A 15589-nucleotide genomic window follows, 5' to 3' on the forward strand; every position below is an offset into this window, starting at 1 on the left:
AATGTCGTGGTTTTCAGAGACAAAGGGGTACAGCGATATAAGGTTAGACTATAAAAGAGGACTAGGATGATTGAGATTGGAAAGTAACAATTGGGAGTTGCTAGTTGAACTACGGACATTGGGATGCAGAGAGGGGGGGTATGGGGAAGTCCAAGAAAAGAGGTTTATGAAAATATGTTTGAAACTATACGTGTATGTTTGTCATTTTTAATGTTTGTTTGTTTTTCTTAAAAATGTTGTAAAACCAATAAAAATTTTATAAAAAAAAAAACAAAAAACCTTAAAGGACTATTATGAAATCAATTTGAACACCTCGGTGGAAAAGAGAACAATCTGGGACGCAAGTAAAGCGGTAATGAGAGGGTTTCTGATACAACAGAATACGATCAAGAAAAAACTTTGGAATGGAAAAAAGGATAAGATATTAGAGAAGATAAGAGATGGAGAGAAAAAATTGAGACCAAAACCCAAATCAAGAGATCTTAAGAGAAATTAAATTCCATCAAGCACCATATGCGAAACTGATAAATCAAGAGGTGGAATGGAAAATTAAACAAATGAAACAAAGATCATTTGAATCGGCGAATAAATGTGGAAAACTGCTAGCATGGCAGTTGAAAAAGAGACAAAAATTGAACTTTGTTACTAATTTAGAGGTTGAAGGGAGAAACATTCAGAAACCAGATGAAATTAGAAAGTGCTTCCAGAAATATTTCAAAAAACTATACACGCAAGGGCCTGAGGAAGTGTCTGAGATAGATCAATTTTTAAAAGGTAATGGCTTACCAAAACTATCTCAGGAGAAGAGATCAATATTGAACTATAAAATTACACAACAGGAAATCGAGGCAGCCATTCAGAATATGCAACTAGGCAAATCTCCAGGCCCAGATGGACTTACCTCCAAGTACTATAAGATATTAAAAGACTATTTGACACAACCATTACTGGAGGTTTGTAACCAGATTATGGAGGGAGGGAGGGCACCGGAAACGTGGAAAGAAGCTTTCATCACATTGATACCTAAATCGGAAACTGAGAAGACCCAGCTTAAGAACTACCGTCCCATCTCACTCCTAAATGTGGATTACAAAATCTTTGCGGACATTTTAGCAAGTAGACTTAAAAAGGTATTAAATGAAGTAATCCATAAGGACCAGGCAGGCTTTCTCCCAGGCAGACACTTGTTTGACAATACTAGGAATATTATTGATATTCTGGAACTTTTGCAAACCAACATTAACACTAAAGCAGTGTTAATTTTCATTGTTGCGGAGAAGGCCTTTGACAACATTTCTTGGAAGTTTATGAAGAAAAATTTGGAAGGGATGGGAGTGGGACGGGGGTTTGAAAATGGTATAGAAGCAATTTACTCAGAACAAAAAGCTAAGTTGATAGTGAACAATGTGGTGACAGAAGAGTTCAAAATTGAAAAAGGAACACGACAGGGGTGCCCCCTATCTCCCCTATTATTTATCTCAGTCCTGGAGGTGCTTTTGAATATGATTAGGGAGGACCGGCTGGTGCAAGGAGTACGGGTCGGAGTGAAACAATACAAACTGAAAGCTTTTGCAGATGACTTGGTTTTAACACTACAGGAGCCATAACCCAGTACAAAAAGAGTTTTAGAACTGATTCATGAGTTTGGTCGGGTGGCGGGATTTAAGTTGAACAAACAAAAGACTAAAGTTTTGGGGAAAAACTTGACACCTTTAGAAACAGATGGGTTTCAGAAGGAAACAGAGTTAAATATGGTCAAAAAAGTGAAATACCTGGGGATTAACTTGTCTTCCAAAAATTTGAATTTATTTAAAGATAACTATGAAAAATGTTGGTCAGAAGTTAAAAAGGATTTGGAATCTTGGTCAAGACTGAAACTTTCCTTGTTGGGTCGAATAGCAGCTATAAAAATGAATGTGTTGCCAAAGATGTTGTTTTTGTTTCAAACCCTACAGATCGTGGACAGAGTGGAATGTTTTGGAAAGTGGCAGAAGGATATTTCAAAGTTTGTTTGGCAGGGCAAAAAGCCCCGAATAAAGTTTAAAATACTAACAGATGCAAAGGAAAGAGGGGGGTTTGCCCTGCCAGACTTAAGGTTATATTATGAAGCTGCAGCCTTCTGCTGGATGAAAGATTGGATGCTCTTAGAGAACACGGATGTCCTAGATCTGGAAGGGTTTAATAATTCGTTAGGATGGCATGCATATTTGTGGTACGACAAGGTAAAGACTCACAAAATGTTCAAAAACCATATTGTTAGAAAAGCAATATTTATAAATATAAAGACTTATTAGAGAGTAAGACCCCGAGGTGGGTATCACCAGTGGAGGCCAAGGCCTGGAAAAAACCCAATATGGAGGCCGGTTGGCCGAAATATGGGGAAATAGTAGAAAAAATTGGAGATAACTGGAGGTTACAGAGCTATGAAAAACTAAAGAATAAGATGCAAGATTGGTTTCATTATGCTCAAATTCAAGAGGTTTTTAAGTTGGACAAAAAAGCAGGATTCCAGGTGGAAAATTTGAAACTAGAGACAGAATTGTTAGAACCAAAGACTAAGGTACTTTCGAGAATGTATAACTTGCTGCTTAAATGGAACATTCAGGATGAGACAGTTAAATCAGCCATGATAAAATGGGCTCAAGACATCGGGTACAACATTATGTTTGAAGACTGGGAAAGGTTATGGACCACCGGTATGAAATTTACGGCATGTAATGCCTTGAAAGAAAACATTATGAAAATGATATACAGGTGGTACATGACCCCAGTCAAGCTTGCTAAGATATACCATTTGTCTGATAATAAATGCTGGAAATGTAAGGAGGCTGAAGGGACATTCTTTCACCTGTGGTGGACCTGTCCAAAAGTGAAGGTCTACTGGGAAATGATCTACAATGAGTTAAAAAAGGTGTTTAAGTACACCTTTCCTAAGAAACCAGAGGCCTTTCTCTTGGGCATTGTCGGCCAAAAGGTGTTAAAAAAGGATAGAACGTTTTTTATGTATGCAACTACAGCAGCAAGAATTCTTATCGCAAAACATCGGAAGATTCAAGATTTACCCACACTGGAAGAGTGGCAGACGCAATTGATGGACTATATGGAATTGGCTGAGATGACTGCCAGGATCCGAGATTTGGGAGAAGAAGCAATGGAGGAGGATTGGAAAAAATTTAAGGACTATTTGCAAAAATTTTATAAGTTATATGAACTATAAGAATCCGCATGATTTGGAAAGGTTAGCTCCAGCAAAGAGAGTGGATGATATATGAAACTAAGTTACACTAAATGAAAGGATTAATGTTTAAATGTTTAAAATAACATCATATTTGTCTTTAGAGTAAATTAGTATTAAGTAATTTAAACTTAAAATGCAATAATTGGAAAGTACAAAAGAAACGCATGAAACAAGGTTATAATTTGCTGATATTTTTATTGTTAAGAATGCACGGTGAGGGAGATGTGGGGAAGTCCGGTAGAAGATTGAAAAAAGCTTGGAAATGATATATCTTTTTTCTTTTTCTTTTCTTCTTGTTCTTGTTTCTTTGTATATCTGACTGTGTATTTATATCTGGAAAAAATGCAATTAAAAATATTAAAAAAAACAAAAACAAATACACCTTCCTGAAGAAACCAGAGGCCTTTCTCCTGGGCATGGTCAGCCAATTGGTGCCAAAAAAGGACAGAACTTTTTTTATGTATGCAACAACAGCAGCAAGAATACTCATCGCGAAGTATTGGAAGACACAAGATTTACCCACCCGGGAAGAATGGCAGATGAAGTTGATGGACTATATGGAACTGGCGGAAATGACTGGCAGAATCCGAGACCAGGGAGAAGAGTCGGTGGAAGAAGACTAGAAAAAGTTTAAAGACTATTTACAGAAATACTGTAAAATTAATGAATGTTAGAAAAATGTTGGAATGAAGTTATATGGCTTTAGTAGAAATGTTATAAGGAATTAAGTATAAATAGATAATAGAGTGTTAAAGGAAAAAATAAGGTTAGAATGTGTTAAGATAATTATAGGATAGAAAACAGAGGAAGATGGAAAGGAATTGCTGAAACAATTAATAGAAGTGGAATACAAAAAGGGAGGTGTGAGGAGGTCGTGGAAATAAGTGAATGAAAGATAAGATATTGAAATGTGATGTGTTTTAAACTGTTTTTGTTTTCTTAGTTTAATGTGTTAATGTTATGTATTAGTATTAGTGTTATGTAGTGTTTTTGTGTTGTATTGTATTGTCCATTTTTTTTTCTTTTTTGTAGTGTTTAAATTGTTGGAAAAGCAATAAATATTATTTTATTTTTTTTAAAAAAAGAGCTTTCTGTTCACGCTCAGGGAAACTCATGAGGCAGGACTCCTGAGGAGGGGGAGAAGGGGGAGGGAACTGGAGGGGAATATATGCTCTGTGCAAATGGCTGTGAACTTGTGCTTGTTTGTGAAGTTATCACTCTAGCTCCTTCTACCAATCCCGGATGGTAGAAATAAAGCTTTTTCTCTGAAATTATCCCTTGAGTGCCTGTTTGACTCCCCTTTCCCTCTCTCGGGTGCAGTGCTCTTCCCACCCGAGGGCAAAGCCTGAAAAGGCTACAGGAGTTGTGGCGTCCTCAGGCACAGAGGTTTCCCAGGTAGCTAGTCCCAGGGTCTACTTCTGCAGGCAGCGCACCTCCACCCGCACACAAGACAAGCCGCCTGCAGGAGTCGACTCCTGCAAAGTGGCCCAGCAAGGTGCGATCCTTCCAGCAAGGTTTCAGGGCAGACCTTCAGCCAGACCTAGTCTGTCCTGGGATCCACCCATAATGAGAAAACTAAAACAAAACTATTCACACAAAAGGCAGGCCTTACATCCAGGCTTTTACTGACCGTACATTAAAAGACCTTTTCACAAGAGATATTGAAGATAATAAAACACAGCACCCAGAATTAGGAAGAGATAACCAGGCTGGAATAGTAGATCATGTCAGATCATTTTCCTCCATAAATTTTACAATATTCTTCCACGGTATCCACTTCCTCCCCCCTTGGATCTACACGAGCTTGCTATTTCCAGGTCTGTCAAATATTTGGTCATCCTTCTCACTCTGAGTAAAAAGACTTCCTCATTTCAATGTTTACAAATAAAAATACCATACCAAATACTTTGAATCATTCCCAGATTCTGTCAATATCCAGGGTAATATTTCCCAATTGCTAAATTTCCAGCAATCAAAACTGGAATATCATATTCCAGTCTTAACAGATTACCTAAAAATGACAATTTCTTATCCAGAGATTCTATTTATTTTTTTAAAATAAATTTTTATTGATTTTTCCATGGATTCTACTTCTAACACTATATCTTTAACAATTTTTCATATTTCGACCCTCCTCCCCTGGACTTCCCTCGTACTCACATTTGTTTTATTTCCCTATTGTTCACCTTGCGTATTTGATGTTTCCCCAAAATTTCCTCAATACATATAGTCTTATTTTTTGTTGTAGACAAACCCTGCCAATGAGTCCATTTCTTTATGTTGCCTCTTCATATATTGTCAGAGCTGCTTGAAGATCCTAGCTCACAGAGGATCACGCTAGCCAGCGATCATTAAGTAAAAGTCTTTATTGAGTTACAGTTTCCATTCTCACGCTGCTGCGCGCAACTCTACGTCTAGTAGCTAGATCGGCGAGGCTCCGTCTGAGTCTCCGCCCCGTGTGCACCAACTTAATATCCTAGCCCGGCTCCACCTTTTCCGCCTGACTGTCCTCCTCTGGGTCCCTCTACCCCCCGGGGTCTCTTCCTTCCGGGATTCTTCTGACGCTGACCCCCCGGACCCTCCTGTCTCCTTGCGCCGGGCTTTAGGACCTGGCTCCCTTTCCGGGCTGCTTACTGCGCCACCTTCCTCTGCATTTGAACTTGGCGCGCGCGCCCAACCTTCCACTTTCCGCTTAACCGTTTCTTCGCTCCCCGATGGAGGTGTGGCCACTCCTGACTCGTGCCCTCCCTCCTGTGGTGAGCTGCCAGCGCTTGCCCCCTGGCTCCTTTCCTCTTCCCTGCTCTCTGGCGGTGACGCTGGTCCCGATTTCCAACTGCTCTCCTCTGAGTCCCCTCTGGCTCTATCTTCCTGGGGTGCCCCCCTAGACTCCCCCCTTGCCCTGGCCACTGGTGCTCCTTTCTGTGAATCCTCTGATTCACTGGAAAGACTCGGAGATCTCGGGTCGTCGTCATCACTCATCTTTTCTTCTGCCTCCTCCCCTTCACTCTCTGTTTCCTCCCTTGCCCTTGCCTCTGCTCCTAAACCCCTGACATATATGTTGTAAATGGTTCCCATTCTCTTTTAAAGTCTTTGTTGTCCTTTTCATGTAATTTTTCTGTTAGTTTTGCCGGTTCTGCATATTCCATAGGTTTCCCTTGCCATTGTTCTTTCGTGGGTATTTCTTCTGTCTTCCAAGTTTGTGCTAATAATATTCTTGCCGCTGTTGTTGCATACATAAATAATTCCCAGTTTTCTTTTTTTACATCTTGGTCTAAAATTCCTAGAAGGAATGCTTCTGGTTTCTTAACAAAAGTCTTTTTACACAGTTTTTTCAATTCATTATATATCATTTCCCAATAATTCCTAATCTTTTTGCATCTTGCAGGATGGCTTTTTTTCTAAAAAGAAAAAATAAAAACAAGATCTATCCCTCAAATGAAGATGAGGCCCCTGCCCTACTGCCGCCATTGGCGAAGCCATCAACATCAGCCACAGAGGGCAGGAGGAAAAATCAAGTTGCACCCAAAAACAAGATCTACCCCTCAAATGAAGAGGAGGCCCCTGTCCTACTGCCAGCATTGGCAAAGCCTACTCCATCAGCGGCAGAGGCCAGGGCGGCAGAGGCCAGACCACTAGTCTTGCCAGGGCTGGTCCAGCCTCGGACCAGCAAGCAAGAGCCAAGCCAGCAGCGGCCCTCAAAAAAGAAGAGCAATGAGGACTCTGGGTCAGCGTTCCCAGGTGAGTAGGCAGAACCAGATCCCTTTTGGGTTCCCCTTGGCCTTAGACTTGGTGTTTACCTCTACGGATGTTGGTGATCTGACACTAACTAAAAGCGAAACAAAAGAAGTGCCCTGGTCAGATCACTTCCTGGTGCAACTGGACTTCTCCGCGACCCTTCCCCAATGCAGGGAGGTGGGACCGATTTGGATGGTCCGACCCCGCTACTTAATGGATCCAACTGGTTTCCAGAGAGTGGTAGGGGATGTTTTATCCCAAGTTGATGGCCTCTCAGCTGATTCCCTGGTGGCCCGCTGGAATGCGGAGTTAACCAGGGCTATTGACTGTCTGGCTCCGAAGCGCCCTCTCCGATTGCATGGAGCCCAGACAACTCCATGGTTTTCCCCAGAGCTGAGGGCGATGAAACAATCGTTGAGACAGCTAGAGCACTGATGGCGGAAAACTCACTCTGAATCAGACTGGACACGGGCTAGAGCTCAACGTCGAGCCTACCAAGTGGCAATGGCGACGGCATCTGCAGAAAACAGCAGCAGGAGACTTTTTCAGGTGGTTCGCAATCTATCGGAACCACCTCCGTCACCGGGGCCTGGTAGGGACCCCAAGATCTCCTGCAATGCTTTTGCAAAGTTTTTTTGCAGATAAAGTCGCTCAGATTCATAAGGAGGTAGACTCCACCGTGGGAGCAGGGCCAGGGCGGGAGAGTACTAGAGTTCTGTCTGGTCCTGTTACATGGGATCAATTCCAATCTGTTACCTCCGAGGATGTGGACAGGCTGCTTGGACAAGTGAAACCGACCACCTGTCTCCTTGAATCTTGCCCATCCTGGCTGATAAAAGCGAGCCGGGAAGAGCTGGGCGATGGGCTCTGCGGGGGGTTGAATGCTTCTCTCTGTGAGGGAGCCTTCCCAGACCCGCTGAAAGAGGCGGTCATTAAACCGCTTCTTAAAAAAACACCGTTAGACCCAGCCAATTTGGCCAACTATCGCCCAGTCTCAAATCTGCCATTCTTGGGCAAGGTGATTGAGCGGGTGGGTTGCCAAACAACTCCAAGCACGCCTGGAGGATGCAGACCATTTGGGTCCCTTCGAATCGGGATTCAGGCCTCACCATGGGACTGAAACTGCCTTGGTCGCGCTGGTTGAAAATCTCCGGTGGGCTAGGGACAAAGGTGAGAGCTGTTTCCTAGTTCTGCTGGATTTCTCAGCGGCCTTTGACACCATCGACCATAACATCCTTCTGGACCGTCTAGAGGGGCTGGGAGATGGTGGCACTGTTATACGGTGGTTCCGCTCCTTTCTCCTGGGCCGTGTCCAGAAAGTGGTGTTGGGGGATGAGTGTTCAGACCCCTGGGCTCTCACTTGTGGGGTGCCTCAGGGTTCTGTCCTCTCCCCCATGCTTTTTAATATCTATATGAAGCCGCTGGGAGAGATCATCAGGGGGTTTGGGCTGGGTGTTCATCAGTATGTCGATGATATCCAGCTCTACCTCTCCTTTAAATCAGAACCAGTAAAGGCGGTGAAGGTCCTGTGTGAGTGCCTGGAGGTGGTTGGAGGATGGATGGTGGCTAACAGATTGATGTTGAATCCTGACAAGTCCTGTTTTTGGGGGACAGGGTGCGGGTGGGTGTAGGGGATTCCCTGGTCCTGAATGGGGTAGCTGTGCCCCTGAAGGTCCAGGTGCACAGCCTGGGAGTCACTTTGGACTCACAGCTGTCCATGGAGGCGCAGGTTAATTCTGTATCCAGGGCAGCTGTCTACCAGCTCCACCTGGTACGCAGGCTGAGACCCTACCTGCCTGCGGACTGTCTCACTAGAGTGGTGCATGCTCTGGTTATCTCCCGCTTGGACTATTGCAATGCGCTCTACATGGGGCTACATTTGACGGTGACCCAGAAACTGCAATTAATCCAGAATGTGGCAGCTAGGCTGGTGACTGGGAGCGGCCGCCGGGACCACATAACACTGGTTCTGAGAGATCTGCATTGGCTCCCAGTACGTTTCCGAGCACGATTCAAAGTGTTAAAGCCCCAAACAGCCTCGGTCCTGCATACCTGAAGGAGCGTCTCCACTCCCATCGTTCAGCATGGACACTGAGATCCAGCTCCGAGGGCCTTCTGGCGGTTCCCTCACTGCGAGAAGTAAGGTTACAGGGAACCAGACAGAGGGCCTTCTTGGTAGTGGCGCCCACCCTGTGGAATACCCTCCCTTCAGATGTGCAGGAAATAAGTAGCTATCCTATCTTTAAAAGACATCTGAAGGCAGCCCTGTTTAGGGAAGTTTTTAACATTTAACGCTGTATTGTTTTTAATACTTGATTGGGAGCCGCCCAGAGTGGCTGGGGAAACTCAGCCAGATGGGCGGGGTATAAGTAATAAATTATTATTATTATGATGATACAATGCCGGGGTCTCTCTTGGTTTCCTTGATGTCTGGGTGCAAGTCCCCCCCACCCCACCCCTCCTTGTTATGAGGCGTGTAACATGGAGCAGGGACTTCCGGGTGGCTGCCCCATTTCTGCATTGCTGGGGGTTGGACTAGGTGACCCCGCAGGTCCCTTCAGACGCTACAGTTCTATGATCCCTGTTCAGATATGGCATGCACCCGCTCATTGCAACAGGCGAGAAGCCCCCTGAGAAAGAACTTGCCGTCTTTTCTCGTGTATAAGACGAGGTTTTTTACCCCCCAAATCAAGTGTCAAATTGGGGCTCCACTTCTACAGGGGGAGTGCTGAGGGGGGACGGGCACTTGGTTGTAGCTGCCAGGAGGAGATTCCCAGCCATGATTTCTTTGCTGTGGAAAGGGCTGTTGTCGACTGGCAGACGATAGGTGACTTGGTGGTTGATGCCTGCAACTGTGCAATTTGATTAATGGCTCCCTCCCCCCAAATAAAGCTCAACCACTCTGGGCAACCCCTCCCCCAAAAAGCTTAACAAGTCTTGGCAATCTGCCCCCATTTCTAAATTTTGAGTGCCCAAAAATATGGAGCGTCTTATATATGGGGGCGTGTTATACATGGAAAAATACGGTACCTTTCCCTCTCATCCGCCTCATTTACTCACCCCTCTCTCTCTTTCTTTCTGAAGAACTCTCTGATGAAAACTTCAAGTTCCTGTGGATGGGTAAGAAAATGCTGGGAGGAAGAACAATCCCAGAAGCTTTGGAGAGGATGGATGAAAGGGAGATTTTGGATACCATCCTCCAACACCTCCAGACATCTCCCCAGGTGTGTGTGATGCAGGGTGGATTTGATTGAAATCAAATCAATTTAAAACATATTTTTACATTCTTGCTTGTATAATCTTAATATTTACAACCAGATGAAGGTTTCATTTTGGGAATAATAAATTTCCAGAGTAGTTTTTACTACTGATTTGGTTATACTGTTAGAAATGCATAGACAGATAATTATGAAATTATTGTGGGGTATAATAAGTTAACTGTGTACAGACGCTTCAGGTTACATACGCTTCAGGTTACAGACTCCGCTAACCCAGAAATAGTACCTCGGGTTAAGAACTGCCATCGGCTCAGGGGTGAGAGGGGAAAAGCTGGGTGGATTACAGAGAGCCCCCAAAGATCGTGGGAAGCAGCACTTCCTCAGCGGAGGAAGGAGAGGAGATGCAGGGGTCGGAGGAGGCAAGGCGGTGCCTGGACACCTTGCCTGAGCAAAGCGGGGAGGAGGGGGGTCCCCCATTACCCAAGCCTTCCTTGCGCAGTAGGCTTCCGCGCAGAGAGGGGAGGCACAGACTGGGCGCCAAGAAATTACTCTGCTGGGGAAGGTTGAAGGGCCGCCCACTCTCAGATTCTGCCCGTGAATGAGCAAGACAGGGAATAGAGGTGCTCTGCATTCTAAAAGTTTTGATCACTAAGAAGAAAGCTTGAAAACAGACTCTTGAGCCATATTGCCTGATTGCTCTCAAGCAACCAACCGATACCTCTAACAGTGGTGCTTCAGGTTAAGAACAGTTTCAGGTTAAGAACAGATCTCCGGAACGAATTAAGTTCTTAACCTGAGGTACCATTGTATATTTGGACAACTTTTCTGCTGTACCTTATTGGAAGGAGAAAAATAATCATTTCCTTAATAAGAATTTAAACAATTTATTTAACTAAAACAATAACATTATAGCTTATATATCCATGATGTAGTTAAACATTTTTTTTTAAAAAAAATCTTAGACTGAATTTTAGCATATATGAAAAACTTAAAATAAATCCTTACTTCCCAGTGAATAGCCTTTGGACTATAATGCAACTTAAATAGAAAAATATATTCCGAAAGATTTTTCCTCTAAAAGCATTTTATTTTAGAAATCCAATTTAATTTTTTAAAAAAATGTGATTTAAATCAAAGAAATCCATTTAAAAAAATAATGGGTCATTGATTTTTATCCACCCTGGTCTGATGCATGAACCAGGATTTCCCAACCTGGTGCCCTCTAAATGTTCTGGACCATATGCTGCCTGGGGCTGGTGGGAGCATGTAGAAGGGTTCAAGTTGAGGGGAACTGCCATTAACTATCACAGACAAAGGCAAACTCGGCCCTCCAGCTGTTTTGGGACTACAGCTCCCATCATCCTTAGCTAACAGGACCAGCAGGTCAGGGGTGATGGGCATTGGAGTCCCCAAACAGCTGGAGGGCTGTGTTTGCCTAGGCCTGAACTATTGGGAGCCCAGCTTGGAGGAAGGTCCTATTTGCACATGCAGGAGACGACTTTCCGCTGGTGAGAAGGAGTGGTAACCGCCAGTCTGGGGGGGCTTGAAAAGAGGACCAGGCAAACTTGGGGAAGCAGAGAAGACGATCAGTGCAGGATCTGTAGACCGGAAGAAGAACCAATCCATGAACTTGATTTGGTGGGGTGACTTGGACCCCAGGAAATGTTGCATGTTTTTTTCTTTATTCAGAAGCATTCCTGCCTCCAACAGTGGAGGAAGAGCAATTAGGACATGCTGAACTTGTCAACTTTCAAATTCCCCAAATGAGGAATACTAAAGAGTTGTAATAGGGACGCGGGTGGCGCTGTGGGTTAAACCACTGTGCTGCTTGGGCTTGCCGATCGGAAGGTTGGCGGTTCGAATCCCTGCGATGGGGTGAGCTCCCGTTGTTCGGTCCCAGCTCCTGCCCACCTAGCAGTTCAAAAGCACATAGTGCAAGTAAGTAAATAAATAAATAAATAAATAAATAAATAATAATAATAATAATAATAATAATAATAATAATAATAATAATATATTTATATCCAATCCCTCCCCAGCCGAAGCCAGTACTGCTCCGGCTGGAAGGTAAACGGCATTTCCGTGTGCTGCTCTGGTTTCGCCAGAAGCGGCTTAGTCATGCTGGCCACATGACCTGGAAAAACTGTCTGCAGAAGCGGACAAATGCCGGCTCCCTCGGCCTTAAAGCGAGATGAGCTTTAAGCCCAGAGTCATTTGCGACTGGACTTAATTGTCAGGGGTCCCTTTACCTTTACCTTTAAAGAGTTGTAACATGACTTGGGAATTCAGAAGATGTGTAAAATTGCATACAAATCATTAAAACAATTGCCTAGTACTTGCAATCTATTATTATTATTTAGTATTACCCGACATTTTCAGACGCTAAAATTGAAATTCTTGGGTTTTCCAAAAGCAGTTGATGTAGCTGGTGGGGTCTCCTCCCTGTGACTCACCCAAACCTTCCCCAACCCTTAGAATGCCCTCTATAGATATTATGGACTCAAGCTGCGGGATTCCAGGAGCGCAGAGACAGTCCACCAGTACCTGCACTTACTCCTGAGGTTGGCTCTCGAAGAGGAAGCAGACAGAGAGGTGAGTGAATGTGTGGGATGTCAGGGGGGGAGGAGAGCCAGCGGGACTGGGACTGCGCTCACATGGAGACTCTCCACCTCCAGCAGTTTCCTGGAAGAGCCTCCTCCTTCTGAACCCTCCTGCTTCAAGCGCCTCCCCAGGCTGCTCCCCAGTGTCCCACCACCACAATCCAGGGTCCCCCACTCTTACTCATCCAGCCAGTCCCTGACATTACCCCACAGACCCCACCAGCCCTCTGTCCTGATTTCTGGACTGGTCTCTGCTCGTGCCCACCCAGTCACCCCCTCAAAGCCTCTTACAGGAGGAACAGCTTTTCAGCATTCAACATATCTGGGGCAGATTTGTTTAGTTTTGGGTTAGATCAGAGCAGCCAACAAGTGGCCCTCAATGCCTTTCTTGGCAGCCCTCAGCAACCTTGGAGGCACCCATACACACCTGTAGGCCTTGCACCGCCTTCCCAAAGCTGGGTAAGGAGGTGCTGGGCTTGGGGAAGGAGGCAGGTGTGATCTGTCAGGGTCCTAGAGTCCCCAGTTAGCTCTTTCCCACCTTTGGCAAGAAGGTGGGAAGGCGCTAGGTCCCACCAGAGCCTCGTGCCTCCTTCCCAAAACCCAGCGCCTCACCTGCCTACCTTTGGGAAGGCAGCATGCAGGCCGGGGCGTGTGTGTCAAATGTTGGCCTTGCTCCCCTCTCCCACATGACAAGTCAGTGTGCAGCCCACAGGTTCTGTGCTGAACTACTCTTGTGGCCCACTTGGTATGAGAAATTGGAGCACCCTGGTTTAGATGGTGCATATTCCTGCTCTGGCGCCTTTGGGTGAGGGGTGGATTACAAATACTTCCAGTGTATAAATGATGCATTTTAATGTAGTTGGGTGTTTAATGAAGCCAAGAACTGTATCACAAGATTCGAAAATGTCAGAATGCAAGGCATCCTTGCATTTCAAGCTGCACATGAGTCTGGGAGTTGTGGTCTGGTCAGTTCACATCAGAATCCACAGAAATATCGTTCTTCAAACCACCCCTATTATTATCCGGGATGAAAGGATCTGTTCAAATTGGTTCTCTAAGTGTCTCATTTCCCCACTCTTAAATTTGGTTCCCCACATTTTGCAGCAATCTGCTTACAGAATCACATTTATCCTCCATCCCTCATGATCAGCTTAGCTTAATGGTTGCCATCAATTTCATTTTAATTGATTTTAATTAATTTTTATAATGAAATGTTTTTAGAATGTTGTACTATTTTATTGTTGTTAGCTGCCCTGAGCCCGGCTTTGGCTGGGGAGGGTGGGATATAAATAAAATTTATTATTATTATTATTATTATTATTATTACTAATTGCAATCAAGAAAACGACATGTTTGACGTGCCTCATTCTCCCTAGGGAATTTCTGAGGCTATCGGTCTGGCTTCAAGCACCCATATTTCCCAGGTGCTGATGGCAGTGCGGGATTTTGGCCGCGCAGCCATTGCAAGGAAGACTCAGACGTCTGAGGTAAGGGTGTGAAATGAGGAAGGAGCATAGCAAGAGTGTAGGTCAGCCATCCCCAGCCTGGTGCCCCTTCCCCATCCGGGTGTTTTGAATTGGAACTCCCATCAGCCCCTGACAGCATGGCCAATGGTTAGACAAAGATCCTGGCAAATTGGATCCTTAGCAGCTATTTACATCCACACCAAAGCATGTGAAGCAGCCTCTGGGTTCCTCTGATCTAGGAAAACAGAGCTGTGTTGGAAAAGAACAAATCCTGCCCCATTTCCAAATATGCTCTTTTTCAAGGGATGGGATCCTTACCATTCCAAAAAGGCAATTAGATCTGCTCATCCTCTCAGTATGGAAGCCAGACAACTTCCTCTGTGGGTATGTCTCAGTCATTCTTCTGAAGTGGGCTCTAGCAGTCCTGTCTCTGTGGCTCCAGATCCTAGATCTGATCTGATCTGATCCCTTGGCTCAGTCAGTCAGTCAAACGGAATCGTTAGAAACCATTGGTCATCCCCAGAGTACACGCAATACAAAAGTACACTGGCCCATGTTTTTAGGTTGGTTGTCAGATGGTTGGTTGGCATTTCTTCAATAGTGGAAGCTAATGGGGGACCCCAAGGGTCATCTAGTCCAACCCCCTCCAATGCAGGAATCTCAGCTCAAGCATCCCTGAGAGATGGCCATCCAACCTCCAACGGAGAGTCCACAACCTCCCAAGGGAGAGTGTTCTGCTGTCAGAAAGCTTTGAATGAAGAACCTCTTAGAGTTTGGAAGAGGGGACACCTCTCCAACTGAGGGGAGGGAGCAGAATCCAAGAGAGAAGGCAGTCGGCAGGCTGGGAGAGGCAGAGAGTAAGAGGGGAGAGGTTTCAGCTGCATCCCGGGGCAGGGGAGCTGCCCAAGTTGCTCTCGTGCAAGGGTTCTTCTGCGTACGGGAGTGCCTGCTGGCCCCATTCAACTATGTTCTAGAGTAGACCCATTGAATTTAATGAAGATGACTAAGTTAGGCCCATTCATTTCAACAGGTCTACTTGAAGCAAAGCATAGTTGAGTGTCACTCTCTGTGTTCACCTCCATATATTTGTCAATTAAGCAAATTATTACAAAGGCATAGTAACTGCGTGCGGATCTAACAGTTCCATAACCTGAGGGGGCCTTGGGGTCATGTGCCCCCAACTCTCCAATTCTCCAACCCAGCTGGAAGGGGATCAGAACCTTTTCCTTCCACTTTCAGTTAACTTCCCTCAAGCTTCTGGTCTCCTTTTTGCAACTGTGCTAGAGGAGAAGGGAGCAGGAGCCGATGAGTCCAAGGCTCATTCACACAATA

The 15589-nt window shown here is 44.8% G+C and overlaps 1 protein-coding gene across 1 annotated transcript in view; it reads left to right on the forward strand.

Annotated features, from left to right (window-relative positions):
• The first annotated feature begins 1935 nt into the window (after positions 1 to 1935).
• The window catches only part of LOC310702617 (maestro heat-like repeat family member 5), a 41816-nt gene continuing 28162 nt past the window's right edge, over positions 1936 to 15589 (forward strand). The window contains exons 1-5 of the mRNA XM_083494474.1: positions 1936 to 2222; positions 6624 to 6976; positions 10058 to 10197; positions 12667 to 12783; positions 14168 to 14278. Of these exons, the coding sequence (XP_083350600.1) occupies positions 2200 to 2222; positions 6624 to 6976; positions 10058 to 10197; positions 12667 to 12783; positions 14168 to 14278 (744 nt within the window). The 5' untranslated portion in view covers positions 1936 to 2199. The remainder of the gene's footprint in view (positions 2223 to 6623; positions 6977 to 10057; positions 10198 to 12666; positions 12784 to 14167; positions 14279 to 15589) is intronic.

This window comes from Podarcis liolepis (assembly GCF_965112155.1).
Source record: "Podarcis liolepis genome assembly, chromosome: 3".
NCBI classification, from domain to species: Eukaryota; Metazoa; Chordata; class Lepidosauria; order Squamata; family Lacertidae; genus Podarcis; species Podarcis liolepis.